General features: G+C 33.6%; 2 protein-coding genes across 3 annotated transcripts in view; both read left to right on the top strand.

Moving 5' to 3' along the window:
• The first annotated feature begins 123 nt into the window (after window positions 1-123).
• LOC111709302 (uncharacterized) lies at window positions 124-19,824 on the top strand. Its single transcript, XM_023482933.1, has 21 exons — window positions 124-444; window positions 642-806; window positions 1,061-1,270; window positions 2,154-2,237; window positions 3,546-3,608; window positions 4,000-4,092; window positions 4,903-5,079; window positions 5,174-5,375; window positions 7,550-7,676; window positions 8,657-8,743; window positions 9,441-9,546; window positions 9,909-9,962; window positions 11,044-11,121; window positions 11,814-11,884; window positions 14,238-14,321; window positions 14,977-15,044; window positions 15,668-15,761; window positions 16,313-16,391; window positions 16,904-18,031; window positions 18,665-18,739; window positions 18,803-19,824. Exons 3-21 carry the CDS (start codon window positions 1,139-1,141, stop codon window positions 19,649-19,651), a joined length of 3,651 nt encoding a protein of 1,216 aa, XP_023338701.1. The 5' UTR covers window positions 124-444; window positions 642-806; window positions 1,061-1,138; the 3' UTR covers window positions 19,652-19,824.
• Window positions 19,825-19,840: 16 nt separating this feature from the next.
• The window catches only part of LOC111709301 (uncharacterized), a 28,623-nt gene continuing 22,064 nt past the window's right edge, over window positions 19,841-26,399 (top strand). The window contains exons 1-9 of one of the 2 annotated variants that reach the window (XM_023482931.1): window positions 19,841-19,927; window positions 19,991-20,063; window positions 20,133-20,238; window positions 20,295-20,423; window positions 20,580-20,638; window positions 22,441-23,250; window positions 23,992-24,067; window positions 25,932-26,042; window positions 26,145-26,207. In XM_023482931.1, the coding sequence (XP_023338699.1) occupies window positions 22,676-23,250; window positions 23,992-24,067; window positions 25,932-26,042; window positions 26,145-26,207 (825 nt within the window). In that variant the 5' untranslated portion in view covers window positions 19,841-19,927; window positions 19,991-20,063; window positions 20,133-20,238; ... (1 more) ...; window positions 20,580-20,638; window positions 22,441-22,675. Of the gene's footprint in view, window positions 19,928-19,990; window positions 20,064-20,132; window positions 20,239-20,294; window positions 20,424-20,579; window positions 20,639-22,265; window positions 22,347-22,440; window positions 23,251-23,991; window positions 24,068-25,931; window positions 26,043-26,144; window positions 26,208-26,399 lie in introns of those variants that run through there. The other variant, XM_023482932.1, reaches the window with a different exon arrangement.

Raw genomic sequence — 26,399 nt, 5'->3', positions numbered from 1 at the left:
TTAGACGTAGTGATGGGTCTAATAATGCTGGTTACCCAGTTTGTCCAGCTGGTCTGTGCCTTCCTTTGCTGTTTGCCGAGTAGGAGTAGAATATCTTGGAGACTTCTTTTCTCCTAGTTCATCTTCGCCTTGTTTTTCTCTTATTCAAGCTACCAAGTTCTTTTCTTACTGTATTCCTGTTTTATTCTGAACCTCTCTGTTTATTCTGAACCTCTCTGTTTATTCAGAACCTCTCTGTTCTCCAAAATTTTCCTTCCCTTGTTCTTTCCTTGTTTCCCTATATATTTCCTTCTTGTTTCCCTCCTCTTTTCCTGTTATTTATGTCAAACTGTTTCTTATATTCTGTTTTATCTTAGCATTTCTGTTCGTGCCATGTTAAATTTATGTATCACTGTTCTGTTCCTGTTCTAACCCAATTTCTTCTAGTTTAATTGACATTTTTAGGTTTACCTGTTTCTCTTGTATCCCTTGATTTAAACTTATCCATGAGAATTTCATCCTTATTCTTTGATTACATTTGACTTCATGTCCATTTCTTTCATTTTCTTATCATGACTTTTCTCTTCTTCTATGTTAATCTTTGCGTCTTTATTTATAATCATTTTATTTAAAAAAATAAGTCTAAAATGTCATATCATAAGAAATCTCATTTATGCTTATGCAATTTGCAAAAACAAACTATCTAGTCATTTGTTACAGTTTGTTACAATTTGTTATGATTTTTGAAAACGGAACTTTCCCAGCTGCCAAATAAACGGACGCAGTTATGCTCTTAAATTTTGTTATTGAAATACTCCGTTACAATGGTAACCAGAAAATGATTGGCGTCTTTTTCCGTTCTTGCATGCAATCAACAAATGTTATGAGAATTTTATGGCACAACTAAAGACTTTTCAGATTTTCTTTATTACAAACGTCAAAATTCTTAATAGAATAGAGCATCGTTTATATCCTTTATTTTGTGTATTCGAGATTTAAAAACAGAAAAAATTAGCACAACTCAGTCTTATTCTTGGCAAAAATTATTAAATAGTTTTCAGGTCACCACTGTACGATTTAGAAACTAATTCTAGTCATGTTTTCAAGTGTATTCTGACGGTTAATATATTTATTTACATTTTGTATATTTACAGATAAAATGGCGGCAGCCCCACATGAAATACCAGAATTACTGAAGTGTCCCGAATGTTCCGCCTTGTTAAAGAATGCAACTGAATTGCCGTGCTGTCGGAAATGTCTATGCAGACCCTGTGCGTACAAAAAGTTAATGGTGAGAGCAGATTTGTTCATGGAAATATTTCCTCCTTTTTCGTGTCATCATTTTTTCCTTTTCCTGGTCCTCTAAATATTTATATTTCTCCCCCCTCTTCTGTGAGTCGTTAATTACCCCCCTTTTCCTAGTCCTCCAAATTGAGTCATTATATATTCTCCTCCCCCCCTCTCTTCTGCGAGGATATTTACTCCCTCTTTTAGGAGTCATCATTAAATACTTACCCCCTCTTCTTTGGAGGCGTTTTTAAGATCCTCTTTTGAGAGTAACTTTTTCCCCGTCTAAATGAAGGGAAGGGGAAAATGAAAAGGGAGGAGGAAAGGGAAAAGGGAAAGGGAAAGGAAAATGGGCAAGAGGGAAGGGGAAGGGGAAGAGAAAGGGGGAAGAAAGAAGGGGGAAAATTAAAAAAAACCAGTATCAGAAATGCTTAAAAAAACTCAGGGGGGGGACTTTGAAGTTCACCTTTTTAGGGCACCAAAACGCTCCATTATACTACTAAGATCCTAAAAAATTCTTTTCAAGTGGGGCTCGGCCCCTCCTCCCTCCGTGCCGGAGCAAACTTCTCTGTTGTTTGCGCGGGCTTCAGTAACCTGTAAAATATACCTGTTTTTTAAGTTGTGGATTTGGGGAATAAATATTGTACTGAAAGGGGGGTTGGGGCAAAAATACCAGTCTCAACAACTAATTTACACCTCTCTAATTCTTACCCTTCTTTCGGGGTCATTATTTTACCCTCTCTTTTTTTGAGTCTTATAATAAGCCTGTGTCTTACACTCAGATCGTATATCATCATCGAATATAAATTGTTGTAGAATCTAACTATTTATAGTCCGCAAATATCTGCGAACACTCCATAATAGAACTTATAGAATGTTTTTTTCAGTTGAACAAGAAGCTGTGTTGGTTTCAATCTACTTCACAATGTAGTTCTCCACTCTCTCTAGATAAACTATCACCGGCTCTAGAGGTAGGTTTAAGGTTAACGTTTATTCTTGTATGAAGATTAGGAATGAAATAATTTTCTTAATTAAAGAGACTGTAAGCGCAATTTCAAGTGACCCTCCATGTAAAGATGGCAATGCCCGATTCAAAATGGATCCCGTAAAAGTGATGTATTAAGTATGAATTAGATCTCAATGGTTATATTTTGAGTAAACTGAAAATATATTTTTAATCGTAATTTCTCTACAAAGGGAACTTGAGAATTTCTACCACAGGAAAACATATGTATAGGCTGAATTATCAGATTAAAAACTTTTTAACCCGAAAAAATGACAATATCTTCTACATTATTGATTAGATAAAAGTGTCAAGGTTATCGTTGTGAATCGGGAATTGCCATCTTTGCATATAAAGTCCCTTAAATATGTATCGATAATTAATGTTGGTATAGATCAAAGCTAAGTAGACTGAAATCTTTAAAATGATAAAAATGGGGAGCATTATCTACTAAACCGCCTCTAAAAAATCTGCAAACTTCCAAAAGAAAAGAATTCTTTAAAAAACTGTAAAGTTCGGTGTAAGAGACAAAGGTATGAACATAAGTGCGATGTTTCTTTGTTCAATGAAAAAAATTAACCTTCAGGAAAGAAATCTTGAGGATCTGGATCCTGATTCTTTTTTCTCAATAAGTATCCGTTACATATGGAAAGTATCCGGTACATATATATGGAAAGTATCCGGTACATATATATGGAAAGTATCCGGTACATATATATGGAAAGTATCCGGTACATATATATGAAAAGTATCCGGTACATATGGAAAGTATTCGTTACATATGGAAAGTATTCGGTACATATGGAAAGTATCCGGTACATATGGAAGGTATCCGGTACATATGGAAAGTGTCCGGTACATATTGAAAATATCCGGTACATAAGGAAATTATCCAATACACATGGAAAGTATCCGGTACATATGGAAAGTATCCAATACATATGGAAAGTATCCGGTACATATGGAAAGTATCCAATACATATGGAAAGTATCCGGTACATATGGAAAGTATCCGGTACATATGGAAAGCATCCAATACATATGGAAAGTATCCGGTACATATGGAAAGAAAATGTTTCCAATAATAGAAGAAGACTTAATATAACTCCGCCCATTTAAGTTGAATTGGGGGAGTGGTGAGGAGCTCAACCCTGAAGCTCAACGTAATATAGCCTACAGGACATCATACATTGACATTTGGTTTAATGATAACAATGATGATAATAATAATAAATAATAATGCTCTATAAAATTGTGGATCCTTGAATTAATTAAGATGCGTGAGCTTGTACAAGATTTCATTGACGGTGGAACTAAATATAAGGACAGGGAAAAGGAGGTAAATATAAATATTAAAATATATATTTTTAATTTTCCAATAAAATATTCATTTTCTTCCTTTCCTCATAAATTCATCAAGGTGAAAATGATTATCTTGTAAACGTGTGATGTAAGCTTGATTTCACATTAAAAAAGAAAAAAAGGAGTCTCGAGTTTTTTTTTCATTACCATATCTTATGAATTTTTTTCTTCGGAAGTTTTGGGGAAAAGTTGAAATTTTTTCTCCTCTTTTTTAAACTTTCATTTATTTTTCTTAATTTAGCCACCGAACAAACCCTAAAAACATCCCTGTACGACTGGAGGAAAGCATAACAAATTTTTTATAGAGGAGACGGGGTTTGAGGGTGGAGATAATTTTTTTAATGAAATATATACCCCTTTATGCATAGGATGAGGACAGGAGTATTCCTGAATATATTGACTGTGTCGATGTTTCTTTACCTCGTCTTCCTGTTATAATCAAAACAGAAACTCCCTGCCAGGTAGGGGTTAGATTATCATCAGATTTACCATAAAAAAATCTGTGAAAAATAATAAAATTAAGAAAAAAATATAATCAAAAACGTTAATAGTGCGACCAAAAAGGTTCTCAAAATTATATTAATATTGGTATGAAAGTATCCGGCTTGTAACAATGAATTGAGAAAGTTTAATTTCACAGGGATTCGTTAAAATTACAGAAATGATAGACAGAAATGGTTTTTGTTTAAAAATTTGACATGAGTCGCTCTTTGTCAAATGCTCATAAATCAAACAATATGAAAAATACATTAAATTGAAAAGGTATTGAGGAGCTTGACTTACACCTGATAAACAATCAACATATTTCGTAGAGTTTTTTTTGTTTTCATACATTAGATATTTTTTTTTCGAAAAAGCTCTCATGTTGCCAATAATTTTTTTTGGATGTTATTGGAAAATTTGGTGTTGGCATTCCACCAGGCCAGGGTGATAATCTTGGTACCAAAATCAATCCGCCCAAGACTAGACAGTAAACATTGTATTCTGTATTAGTCCTCATCTTGAAATTGTCGTGCGCTGAGACAAAATATGGTGTGTCATCTTTGAAAACATTAGTTTCATATTGAGTTCCAAATTTACAAAAAAATTATATTTTTCACTTTTTATATTTCTCTCACCCGTCAATAACATTCTTTTCCTTTTCCTTTATTTCTCTCACCCGTCAATAACATTCTTTTCCTTTTCCTTTTCTAACAATATTTAATTAACAATCCCTTTAAGAATTTGTTAAACGTTAGAAATACTCCTTATTCTCTGTTTCAATGATTAAGGATGAAGAATATTCTGAACTGGGATCAGGGTTGCCAAGCATTAAAACGGAGACTTCAGGGGTTATCACCTCCCAGACATCAGGGTTCAACAGCTTTACATCGGAGACCTTGGGGTTCTTCCCAACCTTGGAATCATTCCCGGAGTTTGCTCTCAATTCATCGGTTGGAAAGGATAAGGTAGAATGAATTTTTTTTCTTTTTAAAAATTATTTTTAAAACTTTTTTTCTTTAATTTTTTAAAATTCAAGAATCAATTATTTCATTATCTCAGGAAACAATTCTTCCCCCGACTGCCTTAAAGGAAGAAGTTTCCGTGAAGAGTGAGAAGGGCGTGGTAGAAGGAGAAGAGGAGGAGAAGGATCCCGGTGAGGAGGGGGAGGATGAGGATGGGGAGGTGTTAGAAGGATTTTCCCCCCGCCCCTATACACTTCCTAATACTCCCTCATCAGTTAGAACTGAACACCAGAGCTCAGGTTGGGTTTCAACTTATCTCTGTGAGAAGAAATATATGCACTGCATATTATGCAGGGGTACATATTTTCTAAAAAATATCTCCCCCCCCTGTTGAAAATTATTTTTTTCACTCACCAGATGCTGGATAAGTTTTTTTGTTGTTAAACGTAATAAAAAGATTGAAAAACTTTCCGGTTATCCCATTTTTATTTGTTCCCCCATAGCATTGAAACATTGGGCCGGAAAAGGGGGGGGGTATTCTTGAACACTGGTGGTTTAAAGTTCTCTGAAAGCAAAACTTCTGCAGCAAGTGTTCGATTTGAAGGGAGTGACTGGCAATGTATGGTGGTTGAACTGAATAGTGAATATGTAGTAAGGTGTAAATTTTTTTTTAGGATTAGACATGTAAAATGTTTGTACGACGTATATTTACTGAGTTTGAGCGCAAAGTCGATGTTTTAAATCATGAACTTGGGTGGGTACTTTTTCAAAATCGGGTTTTTTCATTATTAAATAACAAGGACAAAAAATGAAAACAAAATTCTACAGTTAACTAATGAGTTGTTCAGGAACAGGTTGAGAAAATAAAAATTAACTCTTAAATAATTAATTTTATTCAATTATTAGTTTCTATAATCTCTCATTATTCACAAAGATTTTCTGGGATTTTTATTGAAAAGACGACATTTAAAGAATATGTAGAATTCTGCGAAAAAATTTATAGAAAAAAAGAAATTCAATGTAATGATTGAAACGAAATAACTAACTCTAACATTGATATATTGACAGACTTCTGTTGAGAAATATGTTCCTAAAAATCTAAATAGTATACTGTATAATTTTTGATTTATTTTTCGTCGTCGTCGTTATTTAATAATTAAATGAACCCTGATTCCGAAAATGTACCCATCCATTATGATTTTGAACGTCGACTTTGCACTCAAACTCAGTAAATATACGTCGTAGTAACGTTTTATATGTCTCAAATGAATCCTGAAAAATATGTTCACAATACCACATTCTCAGTTCATACACAATACATTGCCGGTCACTCCCTTTAAATATCAATACAAATCCTTTCAAATTGAACGTCATACAATTCCAAATCAAGTTATTTTTCGGGGGTCAAAACTTCTGCAGCAAGTGTTCGATTTGAAGGGAGTGACTGGCAATGTATGGTGGTTGAACTGAATATGTAGTAATGTAGTAATGTGTTTGAGCGCAAAGTCGATGTTTTAAATCATGAATTTGGGTGGGTACTTTTTCAAAATCGGTTTTTTAAAATTATCAAATAACGACGACAAAAAATTAAACAAAATTCTACAGTAAACTAAGTAGTTGTTTAGGAACAGGTTGAGAAAATAAAAATTAACTCTTAAATAAGTAATCTTATTCAATTATTAGTTTTTATAATCTCTCATTATTCACAAAGATTTTCTGCAGACTTTCTGGGATTTTTATTGAAAAGACAACATTAAAAGAATTTGAAGAAATCTGCGAACAAAATCATAGAAAATAAGAAATTCATTATAATGATGAAAACGAAATAATTTATTTATTGACAGATTTCTTTTGAGAAATATGTTCCTAAAAATTCAATTAGTATACTGTATAGTTATTGCTTTATTTTTCGTCGTCGTCGTTATTTAATAATTGAAAGAACCCCGATTCCGAAAACGTACCCACCCAAATTTATGGTTTTGGACGTCGACTTTGCACTCAAACTCAGTAAATATACGTCTTAGAAACGTTTCATATGTCTCAAATGAATCCAAACAAATATGTCCACAATACTACATTCTCAGTTCATCCACAATACATTGACGGTCACTCCCTTTAAATATCAATGAAAATCTGTTCCAAATGAACGTCATCATACATTTCCAAATCAAAAACTGATAAATATTTTAATTCCCCCCCATTCTAGAAAAAAAAATTCCCCGAAATCATTTTATCAAATTTTATTGCTGAATTAGAAAAACTGAATTAATTTTTGGGGGGAAAATACGAGAAAAAAAATGTAATTGGGTGAATCAGTTTTTCATTTTCCCCGTAGCATCGAAAATGTCCTCAATTTTAAAACTGAAAAGGGGGAAGTAAATGATTATATTCATGCCATTTTTTTGGTCAAAGTCCAATTTTTCATTTTCCCCAAATACCGCTGCTTTGATGTTTAACTCTTAATATTGTGTAGGATACTGGTCCGATGATACCTTTGAGGGACCTTTCTTCGGTAAACTACACTGGGAACTAGAAGACCCTGGCCAGGGGTATATTGAATGCTGGGACGGGGACGAGATGAAGAAAGCTTATGTGTCAAGGTAGGATACGATGTGGGAGTTCAGTGGCTTAGTGAGTAGCGTCACTAGCCACGGCACTGAGATTGCATCTTAAATTCAATCTGGAAATGAACATCTTGCTTGCTCCTAGCACTCCGATCGGCGGTATTAAATAACAGTCTTTGAATGAGATAACATCCAAACCTACCAACACTAAAATAGGCCAGGGTGATGTGATAATTAAGTAGGTTCCATGAAGTATGCGGGTCCATGAGACAGATGTAACAAACTTCTTAGTTCGTTGCCAAAGGAACTTCACAACCAATTTTCATGTTCACATACTCTACTATTTTTCTTTGGCTACAACAACAACATGAACGAGGGGGAAAACGTGAATAAAGAATTATTTCATTGAGTTTAGCAATGTTAAATTTTTCTTCACGCTGGGAAGCGAATTTCACTTAGGATTTGGTGTCATAAAGTAAAATACGTTCTGATCCTAAATGTCTTTTTGTATTATATAGTTATCTTCAGGTTTTATATTTTATTTATTTGTTTTCGCTTTTGTTACTCCGTCTTCATTAAGACTATAGGTTACTGGCATGATGTGTACACAATTTTTATTTTAGCAAAGGCATTTTGATTTCCACGGAATGATGGTTGATCTTTTATTTATTTGTTTATTTATATTTTGCAAATAGAAAGGAGATTTAAGTTTTTCAGACACATACAGCTAGTTAAAAGATCTGGGGGCAATTTTATCGCTAAAAAATGTTACGACCTTAATTTGATGATACTTTAGTCTTCGTCGTATATATCAATACAATGAAGACATCTATCTACTTCAATAAAGATACACTTAAAAATAAAAACAAAACACGCTGGCATTTAAATGTTTATCTTTGTTTACTGGTAAACTTGTAGATTGAAGAAAGCTTTTTAGAAATAATTTAACTAGAATATTTGTTTTCATTGTTTTGATACGAACGCTAACCTCTGTACTGCACTGTTTACATATTCAGGTTGGATGTGAAGTGTGGGGCCGAGTCTGGAGATCTGGTAGAGTTTACTCTGAAAACAGATTCAGAGCACGGCAAGGTTGCTAGACGGTAGGTTTATCGTTAACAACATGATTGAGTTCTATATATAGTTTTTTTCCATTTGGGAAATCCTTTGAACCGTTTTAGGTTCTTGTTATGTAAATCATATCTAAAAATACAATTATTTAAGATTTAATAAAAGTTTTTTTTGTTGGAACAAATGTTTGCTTTTCACTGTCAAACCATGAAAATTATCATTATTCTTGTTCTCCTTCCTGTAGGGCGGAGGAATAGGGTGAAGGGGGGATTCTTTTAGCAGGGTTTAGTTTGTTGAGAGTGGATTATGTTATGGTAAGGATGCTCGACAAGGGATTATGTTTAGGGTTAAACTAGTTGTGAATGGATTATGTTTAGGGTTAAACTAGTTGTGAATGGATTATGTTTAGGGTTAAGCTGGTTGAGAAAGGATTTAGTTTAGGGTTAAGCTGGTTGAGAAAGGATTATGTTTAGGGTTAAGCTGGTTGAGAAAGGATTATGTTTAGGGTTAAGCTAGTTGTGAATAGATTATGTCTAGGGTTAAGCTAGTTGTGAATGGATTATGTTTAGGGTTAAGCTAATTGTGAATGGATTATGTTTAGGGTTAAGCTAGATGTGAATAGATTATGTTTAGGGTTAAGCTAGATGTGACTGGATTATGTTTAGGGTTAAGCTGGTTGAGAAAGGATTATGTTTAGGGTTAAGCTGGTTGGGAAAGGATTATGTTTAGGGTTAAGCTGGTTGAGAAAGGATTACCTGCCTCGGATGAAGATCAAATAAAATCTCAGGAAAGATTTAAACGATCCCTGGAGATCTACGCAGCTGACAAGTTTCAGGAAATCATTACTTTCATTCGCTTTAATAATTTTTAACATTATTTAACGTTATTTAACGTTATTTAACGTAATTTCAAGTAATTTCAAGTAACCACTAATTAAGAGGGGGGTTGTCCGATTCACAACGGTCACCTTTACACCTGTATCTGAGCAACAATGAAGGAAAAATCGTCTTAAAATCGTCTTAAAATAAAATTTTCTGGATATCCTCTCCTTCCCCCTTCCCAACTCTTCCCCCCTTCCTTTCTTTCCTTCCTTCCTTCCCTTACTTTTCCTTTTCTTTCCCCTTCCTTTCTCCCCCTTTAATTCCATATCTTAAGATATACGCCAGAAAGTAATTAAATGAAAAAATGATGATCTAGAACGAGAAGAGAATAAAGGTGGAGGACATTATTGATGCTGAAACTGAGCTACAGGTAGAAATATGGAACTCATAATTTATTTAATAGATTATTTAACTGTTTCTCTTGTAACTGTAGAGAATGACCAATTCGGTTATTATTGAGCAAATTTATAATGTTATCTAACATTAAATGGTATTGTTAAATTTTAAAAATTCAGATTTCCGGTTCCCAGATTTGTCTGCTTTAATTGTGGACTATCAAATTGTTTTATAAACTAATGAAACTTGGAAGCTGTTGGTAAATCCCCGCATTTTTTATTTAAATCGAACTGTTCTTAGGCAAATGTTTAAAATTGAGATTAAATAAAATTTTTATAATTTGACATTAAGAACAGGTTTCGTGTTCATTTTTTCTGGTAATTTTCTTAGCTTTTTGTTGCTGATTGCATTTTAAGAAAAAAATGGTTCAAAGTTAGAAAAAAAGAATTTTTACTCGGTTTCGAATTTCAGCACATTTTTAAGGGATATTATTTGAAACTTTTTAAAAATTATTTAAAGAGCATTGCTGCATGGTACTTGCTGGTCCCTAGTTTATTTCTTCCAACAGAGCTTACCCGGCCCTCTCGATACGCAATTTATGCACGCCTAGGGTCACCTGTAGTATCCACCGAGGTTTTGTCCTTTATATTATTCATAGATAGATAGTCGGTCTGGGGATCCCACGTTGGGGGTCTTCCACGATCTATCTTTCATTTCATTTCATAAACAAACCTGGGAGAATGGGGCTTCCGGGAACCTGAGTTTGCCGCAAGGTTATAATGCAAGGAAAGTTAATTGCAGTTGTGTATACTCTGCGTACGTTGAAACCAGTTCTCTCTGGGCAGAATTGAAACAAGAATAGATGCATTTGTGTTCGTTTAGTATCCAAGAAGGTTCAAAGCATTAAATTTGGATAAATTTAATAATTCACATAATAGTTCCCTATGACCAGAATATTTCATTGATTTTTTATGTGAAAGATGGATCCTCATACCAATCTAACCTTACAAAATAGCAACCTTAGTGACTATTTATCAATCTCAAAATAACCTTACAAAATACAAGGTTGTAATGCAAGGAAAGTATATATATAAAATACTTGACTTGTGTTGTAGGGTATGACTAGTTCGTATATGGATATTGTAGCAGAAGAGGATCCAGTACCATGGAACACAGATAATATCAAATCAGAGGTAAAGCATCATTTTGCAACATACTCCCTTCTAAATTTCTACTTCATCAAAACATGTGATCTTAAGTATGCTGCAGGCTTTTCATCAAGAAGTATGGAATACAATGGCGAAGGAATCGACCCGACACGCCCTACCATTTGATTATATACATGCTTTGCAGATGGTAATCCATTTGTATATAATTTTTACCTGATTTACAAATGCCGCATTCATGTATTCAGGATGGGTTATTGTATACATTGTTCAGGGGAATAAGTAGGCTGAATAACGCCTAACAAATTCATTTTTTGGGGTGCAAAAATATTGGCAATACTAACGTATTATGCATGATATAAAAATTGGTTTTAATTAACATGGTATAGTAAAAAAAACTCTAAAAAAATTATAAGACGATCTTTAAATTTTTTTTTAATGGAGTTCCGTCTGCAAAGCATGTATAATCATATGGTAGGGCGTGCCGGGTCGATTCGTTCTCCATTGTATACCATACTCCTTGCTTTTCATGACCGATTCTACATTTTTTTTTAATACAAGATCTCCAATAAACCCCCAATTTATTGTTATCAAAAGCTGAGAATTTTTTATTTTGATTTGTCTTGGGAACTTTTAACTTTCATGTTTTTCCCGTTAGCGTCAAAATGATTTCCTAGCTTTGAAAATGATTTCCCTGAGAGATATTGTAACTATTTTAGATGAATGAATTGTTGAGTATAGAGGAACCAGCTAGTGAAACCTGTATTTGCTCTAGTTCTACTTTATCCAGGTTAAACTTCATTCTTAATCAACCTTAGGCTGTAGATACAGGCCACGATAGTTGGGGCTTCACGGCTTCGGCTACTGCCACTCGGGCATAACAGTATCATTGCACATGTCATGCTAACTCTGTGCCGGGAGGGGTGGTTAACCTGGTAACACTTGTGTAATTGGGGAGTCATAATAGATAGAAAGATAGAAACTAGTTTCAAATAGTCATGTGCAAGGTGCAGCGTTTTTTAGTCTCTTTTTAATCACTAGAAATTCAAGGCGCTTCGCGCCCATCTTCTAAATTAATTGTGAACATGTTCTCTTTGTGTACATCTAGTGCTTAGGATCTGAATCCGTTGGATCCGCAAGATTTTAACTTCCTGGATCCGGATCCGGAACCGCAAAAATATGCGAATCCACGGATCCGGATCCAAGGGGAAAAATATTAACCAAAAACTGAAAAAAAATTTGACAAAAAATTTTAAAATTCTGCTTTGTTAAAAAAATTCAGTAAATTTTAAAGAAATAACTTGGATTAAATGGAATCTAATGTTTAGTCCTGCTTTAAGGTAAAAACTGAAACGATTAAACAAATCCTCTCTTTATCCTTAAAAAATATGTGTGTCAAAGTAAAAGAAAACCTTAAGAGCCATTTTGAAATATCATGAAACCTCTCAGATTCTTCTGAAGCCTTTTAAAATGTTAATAATGTAATCTTTATATAAATTTGGTTTGTCTGTTTGTTTGTATCCAATAAACGTCAAAACGGCTGAACCGATCGGGCCCAAATTTTTTGTGGGACATCTAGGGACCCCAAGGAAGGCTTATGAATGATTGAAATTTTGAATATTTGTCTCCATCAAAATTCGATCTTCATTAAATTTTTGAAAATTTTGAAAATCCACAAAATTTTTTGTGAAAATCCGCGAATTATTTTTGTTTTGTTTTACGATGTACACAAAGAGAACATGTTCACAATTAATTTAGAAGATGGGCGCGAAGCGCCTTGAATTTCTAGTCTAAATATAAATTTGGCTTGTCTGTTTGTCTGTCTGTCTGTTTGTATCCAATAAACGTCAAAACGGCTGAACCGATCGGGTCCAAATTTTGTGTGGGACATCACGTGACCACAGGGAAGGTTTATGAATGATAAAAAAAAATGTGTTTTAAAGGTTTTTAATTTTGTAAAAAAAATTAAATTCTTGAAAATCCGCGAATTTTTTTTTAAATCCGCAAAAAAATTTTCTTTGTTTTTAAATGTAAACAAAATAGAACATGTTCACAATTTAAATAGAAGATGGGCACGAAGCGCCCTAAAAGTCTAGAAAGAAGGGCGCGAAGCGCCTTGAATTTCTAGTAATGTAATAAATAATAAATGTTAATAAACTTTAAGATGCCAAAGTAAAAACGTTGCATAATGTTATAAAACAAACTAAAACAACATACAATAATTCTCAGTATCTTGTATATCGTTTTGCAATTAAAACTCCGTGAATTAAAAAAAATGTTAAGATAGGTTTAGAAAACTTTTCATTTTGTAACAAATGCAAGGCAATAGCACACAATTTTGAAATATGATGAAACTACCAGTTTTTACCGTGCGGCTTTCAAAGTTAGGTCAGGCTGAATGTTCAACGATGCCCTCTGAGAAAATTGATGCACAACGTTTAATATTTGTATTTTTAATATTGGTCGTGGACTAGAAGTTGAGGAGAAATCTATTTTCTGTTCATAGTTGAAGTTGAATTTCTAATTTTCTAACACTTTCAGCATACCAATCTAACCTTACAAAATAGCAACCTTAGTGACTATTTATCAATCTCAAAATAACCTTACAAAATACAAGGTTGTAATGCAAGGAAAGTTAATTGCAGTTGCGTATACTCTGCGTACATATTGAAACCAGTTCTCTTTGGGCGGAATTTGTAAACAAGAATAGATGCATCAGTGTTCGTTTAGTATCCGAGGAGATTAAAAGCATTAAATTTTGATATTTTTGATAATTCACATAATAGTTTCCTATGACCAGAATATTTCATTGATTTTTTTATGTGAAAAATGAATCCCCCGTCATGCTCAACATTCGTGTGTTTACATTACCGCCCATAGACAGTACACTGCAGTACAAAAGATGCGTACACCTCTGAATTAACTTCCTTGCATTACTACCTTGACAAAATAGCAATCTCAGTGACTATTTATCTATCTCAATCTAACCTTACAAAATAGCAATCTCAGTGACTATTTATCTATCTCAACCTTACCTTACAAATAGCAATCTTAGTGGGGTGTGGGGGGGGGGGGTCCCGAGTTCTCAAATTATTTAACCAGAAATCTGGTGAAAGCATGCGGATGATAATGATATTGTTTAGATGTGGATTGTGCCCAATGTATATCCTGCGCAGTGAGTCCCAGCACACAATTCTAGAAGCTGAATCCATCACATTTCTTGCTCGGTACATAATATTTTTTTTTAAATTTTAAATTTTTACGTGAGGTGAAGGACCCGGGGGTGGACACACGGGGGGGAGGGCAACCTAACCGACTTTTTATTTAAAGGAGGTGGGTTCACTACATACAGTGTCCATGAGGGATAAACATTTTCTTTTTGTTCTGAGATGGGAACTTTTGAATGGGATATCCTTAATCCTGATCGGATAATTAATCTGGAGATTAAAAATGAGTGGAGAACAAGCAATATTTAATCTGCAGATTAGGAAAAAGAGTGGATTAAGCCTTAATCCCGATATCCACCATTCTAAAGTTTTCAGCTCTGGTTATTTAACTTTTTCAAGTAACCCTTTATTTATAGATTGGCATGTCCGATTCACAAACCTTTATTTGATCAATTATGTGGAAGATATCGTATTGTGTTGCGAACAATGTTAAATTCGGACAATTTCCTTCTTTGTATCTGTAGCAAAAATCTACAAGTCGCAGATAAAGAGAAACCAGAATGAAAATAATCCATTTTAAAGTTGGAAACATGGATATCCCCATCATTCTTGGTCAAACCAAGCTTTTAAGGGCACCGTTGTAAATCGGACATGCCATGCCACTGGTCACTTTAAAATTACGTATACAGTCTCTGAAATAACTGTTTTACATCAGGATTGCTGGAGAATACGAGGATATTAAGTTCGTTCGACATCTTCCTTTCCCTTTCCAGATCTCTCACGGTAAGTTCTACACTACACACATAGCATTCCTGGGTTGTATTTTATCTTGTTTTTTCCACCTATTTCATTATTTAAAAAATCCCTGCATAGCCCAGTTAACCGCATAGACCTGGTTGAACCCCATTGACGTGGTTGAACCACTTCTCTTTATCTTGAACCAGCACACAAAAGAAGTGGTTTAACTACATCTATGCGGGTCAACTTCTTCATGTTATTCATTAGATCTGGTCCCGGAATTATGAATTTTAGTGATCTGAGCAACTCTTAAGACACCTGGTCCTGACTAAGTTACAGGCTCTGAACAGTATACATTACAGTGTACAGTTTGTACAGAGTAATATGTCTTCACTGTAAAGTGTACAGTATGTTAACTGTACAGTGTACAGGGGTGTTCAAATTACAGTGACAGGGTGTTCAATGTACAGTGTACAGGGCAGTATGTTAACTGTACAGTGTACAGGGGTGTTCAAATTACAGTGACAGGGTGTTCAATGTACAGTGTACAGGGGGTTCAATTAACAGTGTACAGTTTTTTAACGGTAAACTGTAAAGTTTACAGTTTGTTCCCTGTTAAGTTTTCACTTAATCATTTTCGTGCTAGTAGACAAAACAAATCTGTTCAGGGTTTGTAGATTTTAAGCTACTGGCTAGCCTTGGTACCAAATGTATAGTGAAGAAGGTTACCCCTGTATTCAAGCACAACTATGTATTTGTCAGGTACCTAGTATTCAATTCTTCAGTACACTAAATATTACTCAAACACTTTTAAAAATGTAATTGTGAAGCGTGAATTTTGATACGTTAGAGAATTTTTCCAATTACTTCCGACAACTGGGAAAAGAAAAATAACTTTTTTGAAAGGGACTGGTGACTTAATTTCAAGTGAATCTTAATTTAAAGCAATTCGAATTAACAAAGTGGAAGGCGAAGTCTTTATTCCTCTGGAAAAGATAAAAAATTCTTTTAAATTCTTTTCTTATCTCTGGTACTTAAATTCACAAGTCACTTTTACAAAGAAACGCAATTGAAAATAGAAAACCAATGATAATTTTTTCTCAAGCAGAGGTCTTAATTTGAATTGGACATGTCACTTCATCTTGTCACTTAAGTATAAAAAACTTGCAACACAACTGAGAATCAAAATAAAATATTGTAGAGGATGAAATCCCCCAAAAAGGGTATTAAAAATTATCAAATCATTAGCGTCGGAGTTTATTATCCTCCTTCGGGGATTTCATCCTTCTACTTTCATTATTAATTTTGTCTAGTGTGATGAACGATACAGAGTTCCAAGTAAACATAAGTCCGGGAGATGTACTCGGTATTTGTCAGGCGCATCAAACACAGGAACCAGTCAACAACCTCACCCCCCCCCCCCCCCGCCTATTAACCCCGTGAGGAGTTTTTCCTACCCTACAATTACATGCTTAGAAAGCAGTCCCATTTTATTCTCTCCTGTTTATTTATATTTCCATTTTCCTGGATATTAAGAAATTAGAGAATATCACTCGGGAATAAGGGGGGTATAATTTTGAAGAATTAACCGCCCCCCCCCTGGGGGGTGGGGGGGCTAAATGGTTTTTGAAAATATTGGGGAAAATGAAAAATTGTGAATTGAAAGGCATGTTTCAGTACTTTTTAACCGAAAATTTATTTATTTCCCCCTAAAAATAATTTTTTTCACAACAATTCAGCAAATAAACACCTTTAAAATCTCTACTTTTGAAAAAAAATTCATAGGAGTTGGTTGGGGGGATTGGGATAGAAAATATACAGCGAAAGGGGGGGGATTTAATTAACCTAAAATGAACTATTGCTTAAATACAATGTAGTGGATGTTAACTTCTTGCACTGAATAGGAAGCTGAAGTATCCCAGAACTTTATAATGGAGCCACCAGACCGTCAAGATGCAGGGCTCATGCCCATTCTTGTCAAGAAGAAGGACTTTACCCGCTACGAGGAGAATCATGTCTGCGGTTTCGCTGAGATTGGATCCACAGATATGAACTATAAATTCTGTCTTGTTAAGATTAAACTATTACCAGAATATGAATCTAAGTTTAGTTTACTTAAGGATGAAATGACGGTACAGATTAAGAGAAATGTCTGGCTGGAGTTCATCCCTAGGAGCAAGGGTTATGAAAACCTTCTTCCTAAAAATGGCATCATTGGGCATGCCATGAGCGTCATGAATGAGTTCTATGTCGAGGACTTGTTTAAATCCGTGTCTCCAATTCCCAATTCGGTGATGAAGGATGAGAAAGCTGGCAAAAGGGAATCTGCGAGTAATGTAGACCCGTATGAGTCGATGATGTTGAAACTTGACAAAGATATTTGTTCAGTGGTTTCAACACAAAAAGGAGATTCTGCTGCTAAGCTGAACATTCTTGATAAAATTCTGAGAGGTGTCACCAACGAGAAAATTGAAATTGATTCTGGTAGTGAGCGAACATTAACTCTCTTCCTTCAGAGTGATGAATTTGACCCCAAAACTCTGTTAAAAATGCAAGTTGACATAACTAATAATGAAGAGTTTAAATATTTCAATAATTGTTACAACATTGAACCTCAGGTGTGCACTGTTACTAACAGTACATGCAAACAAACCAACACTTCCTTACCATGTGTTAAAGTTATAGTTAAAAACCAAAGAACTGAAAGGGCGACTCTTCCAGTCAATTCTTCTATTGCTCTGGTTAAAATTCACCATAAACCCAGTAGTGAGAGACTTAAAACTCCAGTACCTGAACCTAGGCATCACATTAAGCGATCTTTTTCTGCTGCCAAAGCTCTTGAGAAGCATGAGAGGAGATGCAACAGAATTTGGGAAAACATTTTATCAGAGAAAACATTTGCCAGATCTTTTGAAGTTGAGACAAAGTTTCCATACTTCACTGCTCAGCCTAAACCAAAAATACCATTTGGTTTAAAGCTTCCTGCACTGTTAATGAGGGTTGGACAGAACCAGGAGTCTAGACCTACCAGGGTAAGTAAAGTAAAACCGGGTTAAATATGTTTGCCTCCAATATAATGATAACTTTAGCTTTTTAAGTTCATAAAAGTTTTTTTTTAATTTTCGCAAGTGAAAGTAACATATTTTCTCCTGATTGCTTGTTATTTTCAAGTTATTATGATATGATAAAAGATCATGCGGTAACTGAAGTACATGCACATTGCACAATGCAATTTTTAAGGTCTTGGAACTCATTTAAGAATTTCTTTTTAAATTTTCATCATGAACTACATTTGGCTTGTAAATAATGAACTTGGATTTTGGTGCAAGAAAGTTGTTTAAATTATACTTAAAAATAAATATTAAATAAAAATGTATTTGTCATACTAATACCTTTTTTAAACAAAAGATGTTTTCTGAAATTAAATATTTTCTTTTTGATAGGTTTTACTTGACATGAGGCTAAAATTTAGCTTTCATTTGTTTTTAAGACTTAGAAAATTTTTAATTAATTCACATAAGAAAAATTGGAATATCTAAATTTGACTCATGTTTATTTACAGAGTTTCTTGAAGTTTTTTAACTATCTGAATTTGAACTAGAGCCACTAGAGCAAAAGAACAAGTCCAAAGATGAGGACTCTGTTTTTTATTCAAATTCTTGTAGGTCTTGGACAAAGTCAGTGGAGTGTTTACTTGCACCATTTGTGATACTCTTATTCTGGATAAGTATACTCTACAAGTAAGTTCACATTACATTTATCTACCGTAAAATGAAAATTAAGTCTAGTAATATTTGTTTAAGGATCATGTGTATTCTGTGAAGCACAAGAACAACATGAAACAGTTTCAAGTCATTGCTGGTGTTGAAGAGAGACTTTTTATGAACAGACCGGTGATTCAGGAGATGCTTGATCAATTTCGAGGATGCCAACTGCTGGGGCTTGATTATTTGTTTGAGGTTCTGCAGGGATCGGAGCAAGCATTATACCACTGTGCCTTGTGTAACCAGAGCTTTGATGAATATACACTTATGTCCCATCTCATCTCTATTCATCATGTATTTACCTTTATTAAGGAGTTCTTCCCTCTAGCTTGGGTCAGACTCTCTCCCATTCAAGATGTTGAGAAATGGACTGAAATTGATCTAGAATGCTTCCATTCAATCATAGAAAAAATTGATTCTGTTTTTGGTCAAAGAAAACCTTCAATAGTTGAAAATGAGGAACAGCTAGAGAAAGCAGTGGAAAAGATTCCAACCAACTTGTACACTACTAAAAGAGGAGATCTTGATACTTTCTTTAGAAATCTCAAACCCAGTGATTCCTCCCCTGTTCACAAGCCAAAACTAAGATCCAAGTTAATTTCTCGAATAGCTATTGGTGTGGATCACCTAGTATTAGCACCGGGAGCTGTGGATAGAATAAAGTGCAAAATTAACAATGTTCCTATTAGTGTTGCTCTTGAATCTAATTTTGTTCTTGTTACCCGTAATCCGTCCAACACAACTTGTGATATCAAACCTGGGATTAGTAGGGTCTTTCTGAAGGGCAGAGCCCCTCATATTTATGTAAATGTTGTTAACTCAAGGTTGGACTCCAGTATACAACTCGAACCTTACACTGAGATTGCCTTGATAAAATGGAAAAAGTAAGCCAATAACATTTGATCTCAAAAATATGCTAGTTAATCCCCCCCCCCTCATACAATGCATTCCCCCCTCTCCCTGACTTTACAAGAACTTGAGTACAAATTTAAGTGACATATAGTGATTGAAAGTTGTTTCCATTTGTTCAGCTGACTAAATTTATATTACATTACAGAAAATAGCAAACTGAACTTAAAGAAGTTCATGGTTACGTTAAGAAAATGCACAGTTTGATAAGTCTGAAGTACGATGCTACAACTCAATGGGAAGACTTCCTAAAAGGTTTTTTTTAAAGCTTTTCTTAATCATACAACTGAAAACACATTCTTATTTTTTTTTATTTAGGATTTTGTTGTGCTATTAAATCTTGGTTTAAAATGTGGATTAAGGCAGTCTTTTTCTCTCTTTTAAAACACAGGTAATTTATTTTGAGTTGATAAAACATCTAAATTTTTTTTAAGTTCGTTTGAATGTTTACAATTTTCAGGTTATTGTTCCACTATGAAGTAATGTTTAATTACTTGAAATCTGGTTTTCTGGTTTCTCAAGATAGGGGGAATTACCCATTTCTCTCTCATTCAGCAAATTCAAAGGTATACAATTTTGAAAATTTTCTTTTTTTCATTTCATTTGAATATTTTTATTTCAGGTTTTAGTTTTACCACAAAGCAATGGCAATAAAAGCTGGATAATGCTGTCTCAAGATGGTTCTCCTCTGTTATTCAGCAAATACAATGGTGCAACACATTTGAATATGTTGTAGTGTCATTTAACAAAGGTTAGAAATGTGAAAGAATATTTTAATGAATGAACACAGTCAACAAGTTATGAAATGAATTAATTATTGAAAGTTGATTTTTGAAGGGATTTTTTTTCATTTTGATACTCAAGTTAATGTTATTTCACCCAAATGTTACAAATTTGTTCAATTTAGGATGAGTTGAGATGTGCTTCCAACCCTCTTAGATTGGGAGAGTTTATCACACGAAAAAGGTAACCTAATAGATTATTCACTCACGCAAAATTACTTGCAGTTACGCGAAATAAGTTTCATTTCGTGTAATTTTGCAGGATTATGCTTAATTGGCGAAACTTCAATTTCCCAAAATTACGGCATAATTTCTACAACATAATTTCCCGCAATTTCTACAACGTAGTTAGCAAAACTTTGATTTCGCGAAATGACACCATAATTTTGCGAAATTTCTACATAAGTAATTTCGCAAAATGTTGCAATAATTATGCCTAAATAGCGAAACCTCCATACAAACCAACCTACAGGAGAACATTTTAACCTTCCTGGACATGAACTATACCATCTAAAAGTTGCCGTACTAGAGAAGGTTTGGGACCTTGGGAGAAGTTTACTTCAAGTTTACGAGTATCTAAATACATCAGACATATAAACTAGAAGTTTGTTTTCAATCTTCATTTGTCAGAAACAATCTCAAGGATTAATAATGTTCTTCAAACATTCTTTTTCTATCTTATGATCTGAGTCCATTATAAAAAAATTTTAAACAGTCTTTTTTGTTTGTTTATTTTCATGTAGTTTTTAACGTATTTGATGTTTATTATATTGATTGAACTGACAAGGGTCAACCTTGACTGAAATATGTTTTCAATAAATTGTGGAAATATCACCTATTTTTTCTCTACACTGCAGAGGTTTGGTCCATCACCATCACCTAATTTTAATTCAATTTGAAAGTATTTATGTTATCCATCCAGTGGAATTGGCTGCAGCGAATATCCCTACACATATATTCATTTCTGAGAATTAATATGTAACTTTAGTAATTACCGAATGGTTTTGTATTACGTAATTAATTTTAATTACGAGAAAACTAGACTTTCTTTTGTACAGGTAATTAACACATAATTTCATGTAATGCTCCTTGTGTAAGTGAAAGAAAGTGTTATGCGTAATTACGTATTAATATTTGTAATTATGCATAATTATGTGGAATTAAAATTGGAAACCCTATAAGAGCTAATTGTTTGAAAGGAAAATGAGATCTAAACTATGTCTCATCACAGAAAATATATAAATTGCTGAACAAGCACTCTGCGTTGTCAAATGCTGTATTCCATGCTATTCTGATCATTAGATAATGAATCTACACTTATAAATAGTAAACTCTGTTTGTCTAGATGACTAATTATAATTAGAGAACCCCTTCACTAACTTACCTCAAACTTTGAATTGAGGATTACTGTTATGTTCTTAGCTTGGTTTGAACATATTTAAGAGTGAACTTTTACAATCATTTCTTTGAAATGCAACCTGTAATCTGTAATATAGAAGTGTACAATACTTTAAAGAAAGTTATTTACATTATTTAAAACAATTAAAAGTTAAGTGGGTTGAATTTTTATATAGAAGGCAAAGTTTGTTTCTCAAGCTAGTATTGAATGAACCTAATTATCAACATTGACACCAAAATATTTCTTCCTACAAATAGGGCTAAAGAAATTCTTCATGTTTGAAATGGTTTGTTCATCAGGTTCTGCAACAATTTTTTTTTTCTCAAGGTGAGAAACACACTTTCTACAAGTACAGTTGAATTGAAATAAACTGATGTGGAGATGTAAATATTGTAGGTTTTGGGTTACAGCTGAATTCAAAACTATCAGACAAAATATTTCTATTCTTGTTTTGCAAGCTTTTGTATCAGATTTGCAAATTTACATAAGTTGGGTAGGTACTTTTCAACAATTTAAAAACATTCAATTTGCATAGGTGCAGAATTAGCCAAGTTGGCCACTAATAAAATTTTTCATTTTATTTTTAGATGGCATGCTGTTCAGATGCACTCCTACTACATGGAAATCTCTACTTCAGATGAAAGAGGACAGCATTGATGATGCTATGAAGAAAGAAGCAATTTAATCCAACTTTGATACACTCAGCACAATTCTTACTCATTGTTATATTATATACACTACTATCTAAAATTGTTCATTGTTCATACATAAATCAAATTCTTATTAGTCATTTAACTGAAGTTTCACAATAAAACATTTCAGATGTATAATAATGGTTATCCCAACAGGGATATACCAGAGGTGCATGCAGCACCTCCTCCTCCACCACGCTTGCGAGATTCAGATGCATGGAGTGGGGGAAGAGGTGGTATGGTTCATGAAGTGAACCAGATGCAGTCTACTTTACAACATTCTTCACATGCTGTAGGACAAGTTTATCCACAAGGGAGATCTCTCTCTAGTTATAATTCAGGTGCAGCTCATAGTGGTTACACTTCTCAGGGACTTGGTGTTGGTCTCACTACTGGGTATGGATCAACTTCTTCATATGGCTCAACCAATGCCTATGCCTCAACCACTGGGTATTTGTCCAACTCAGGATATGACTCTTCTAATGCACCTGCTAGATATGAGGCAAGTGGCTCTACTATGTCCATGTCAAATTATATGGAGCGTCTAAGAACACCACCACCTCCCATGCTTAGTGATGCAATGGGACGCTCTAAGGATGAATCAAGAAGAATCTATGAATCTAATCCTGTTTCTACTTATCCTGCATATCAGAGATTTGAAAATGGAAGCAGAGGCTATTCACAGGAACCAAGTGTTAATGAAAGGTATAGATAACATTCTATGATTTATTTACATAGGATTTACATGTTTAATATGTGTGCTATCTATAAGGAGTAATCACAAGTTTTAAAGTACCTAAGTATGGGAATTTTATTCTCAAAATAACCCCAAAATATGATCTGGCTAACTGTACTTTTGCAAGAATTTCTTTGGATTTTTGTAAATTTTCGTTTAAATATATTTTTTATTCAAAGCAAATAATCAACTACTGTGTCTAAAACAAGATGAATGTAAGCATTTTCTTGAATTCTGTTCAACACCCCAAAGTCAAAGGGGGTAACCCTTAAAAGTAAGAGATTAATTCTTTAAACTAGAGAGGGTTGTTTTGAGTTTTACTGTCACATTCCAATCATAACTTTTGTCTTATGTTAAAGGCTTTTTCATTTTAAATTTTTGTACACTGTGTATGTCAAGCAGATATCAAACACTGGTGTTCACACAAATAGAAGCCTTTTTGTATTCAAAGGGGTTTCAGGGCAAAATTTACCCGTAAATGCTTGCCCCTTCAAACCACTATATGTAAAGTGTCCTCTCTTCTGGTTCTCTGGGGTTCCAGATTTTAAAAACTTATTTTGTGGTAAAAAAATAAAAAATTCTGGGCTCCAGCATCTGTAAGAAAAAGTTCTGAAAATCTAATGATGGGTCCTTAAAAAGATTTGATTGTTGTTTGAATCTCTAATTAAATATTCTGTCATTATTTATATATTAAATTCTGCTTATTTCAGACGGCAAATTGAACCACCTCAAATTGTGACACCCCCAGAGCGCCTAATTAAGTCAAGGATCAAGCTGCCAGAGAAGGTAATATCTTTTACAATTTTTAACCACTTCTTTAACATTGACACGTTTGAAAATTAAATATTTCTCGCAGGGTTTGCACCTTTATCTTATCTAATACAAGTATAAATCAAGCTTGAGTGGTATCTGCTTTTTCTCAAATGTTAACAGGGGACGCAGTTTCAAAACAGATTCATGACCCACTTCTTTTATGAGTGTTAGATGTGGGATTAAATTGAAAGATTGGGTTTTTAGTATACTTGCCCATATGGGTAGAAAAAGTCGCAAGTAATAAAAACCAATACCAAATATTTTATTAAGCATCAATAAGACAATTATTTGCATTGAATTATTTTCCAAAATAGAAATTTAAAAATATCATGTTATGTTGGAGAACTCCTAACTGTTTTCCCTGACTGCCCTGTTTTCCAGGAGACATCGTATTTTGGGCTTAAACACTGCTTTGAGTTCAAATCAAAATTCAAAACAAAACTCACTTTCACAAAGGACTGGAAACAAAAATTATCTGAAAATGGTCAAATGACCCATTGAATTTTTATAAGAAACTTCACATTTCATTTGTTAAATGTGAGAAATGATAATTTATTTTTCAGTATTTATCTAGTTAAATCAGATTTCCAATTTGAAATCATATATGTATTAAATTTGAAAACCCCCCTGACCCCCAAGAGAAATATATTTTCCAAAATTCCCCCTCTCAAAAAAGGTGTTCATACTTCCAGTTTGAAATTCTCCCTCCCTAAAAAAGGGTATATGATATTACAATTTGAAATTCCCTCCCCCTGAAAAAGGGTATATATTTTCAATTTGAAATTTTCCTTACCCTGAAAGGGGTACATAATTTCCCTTACTCTAAAAGGGGTACATTTTTTCCCTTACTCTAAAAGGGGTACATATTTCCAATTTTAAATTCCCCCTCCCAAAAAAAAGGGTACATATTTCAAAATATGAAATCCCTCCAAAAAGAGGTATATATGTCCAATTTGAAATTTTCTTTCCCCAAAAAAGGGTGCATAGTTTCAATTTAAAATTACCCCTCCCAAAAAAAAGGGAATATATTTTTCAAATTTTTAAATCTCCCTCCCATGAAAGGGGTTTATATTTCCAATATAAAATCCCCTCCTCTAAGAACAAAATAATATTTATATCACAGTGCATATTCTGAGTATAAGCATTTTTCAAAAATTAGGAAAGAACTGTTTTCATTTGTTATTTTGTCTAGATTTTACTGTTTCAAGAAACTTGTTTTGTTCTAAAAGTATGTAAATGCTTATTGATTGAATTTAAGTAGATGTCTCAAAATCAGAGGAAATGTTCCAAAATGAAACATGAGCTATAACATGAGCTGTTTCAAAATAGGGTATGTTCTTTAAATAAAATCAAGAATCATCTTAATCTGATTCTCACACATTATTTAAAGTTGAAATTTCTTGTTTCAATATCCATTTAAAATAATTTTTGTTGCAGTTTTGTTGTACTCACCATGCATTAAAAGATATATACTAAGAAATCTAAAATGGAACTAGTGTCCCCTGTCTAATGGTTTTATTCTGATAGTAGGTTTAGTTCTTTTAAAGGTTAGATAGTCTGGATGGTGACTGACAAGAATATTCTTCACTAATTTTTTGATGAGGGAGTGAAATTGTTTTTCCAGGGACTTATTTGGTTCTGGATTAGGACAGAAAAAAATAGTTGCTGAGAGGGGATAAAGGAACATTTTTCTGGCACATAAATATCTAATTTGCAACTCTTACTTTTTGCATTACATTCTATTGTTTCACTTTGTTACTTACAATTTTTACAATTTTTACATCATTTTATTTAATTTGATATTTCCATCTTATTTTCATCAAAATTTTCTTTTCAGGTTTTTGCTTGTAATTGTACAGTGAAGATCTATGACAGAGGTCTTCAATGTGGTGTTGTTGTTCTGAAAGGATCTGGTGGAATAACAGCTAATTGCTTCTTCAGCAGTGATGTAAGAAACTATCATTATAAGAAGATCCAATAGCAGCTATACTAGATTTTAAAATATTACACATTAACAGTTTAAAACCTTTTTAATTACTGCTTTAAATAGGGCGTTCTTGTTCATCATTCAGACAGTTTAAGTTCACAGCTCAGGCCTGGGACAGACATGATGGTAAGTTTTTTTAAATTTCAATCTGCTGTTGTAAATGATTAAAAACTCAAAAACCCTGGACCAACCATGCTTCAGAATTGAATCCTTCTGGCATATAATTCTTCAGTTCATGAGATAGCTTTAGAAATATGTTATGAATATGACTTAAATCTTTTTAGCCTAGTAAAGGCAAGTAAAGGTAAGTTGAAATGA

The sequence above is a fragment of the Eurytemora carolleeae genome, unplaced genomic scaffold (assembly GCF_000591075.1).
Source record: "Eurytemora carolleeae unplaced genomic scaffold, Eaff_2.0 scaffold315, whole genome shotgun sequence".
NCBI lineage: Eukaryota > Metazoa > Arthropoda > Copepoda > Calanoida > Temoridae > Eurytemora > Eurytemora carolleeae.
Note: the sequence above shows the minus strand (reverse complement) of the source record. Positions and strands in the feature narration are given on the sequence as shown.

Excerpts from the sequence above, each read along its gene's own strand:
- LOC111709302 (XM_023482933.1), top strand. The coding sequence starts at position 1,139 with ATGGCGGCAGCCCCACATGAAATACCAGAATTACTGAAGTGTCCCGAA. Across the intron at positions 9,963-11,043 it reads ATGCTGAAACTGAGCTACAG|GGTATGACTAGTTCGTATAT; the intron begins GTAGAAATATGG and ends CTTGTGTTGTAG. Across the intron at positions 15,045-15,667 it reads CCCTTTCCAGATCTCTCACG|GGTTTGTAGATTTTAAGCTA; the intron begins GTAAGTTCTACA and ends AAATCTGTTCAG.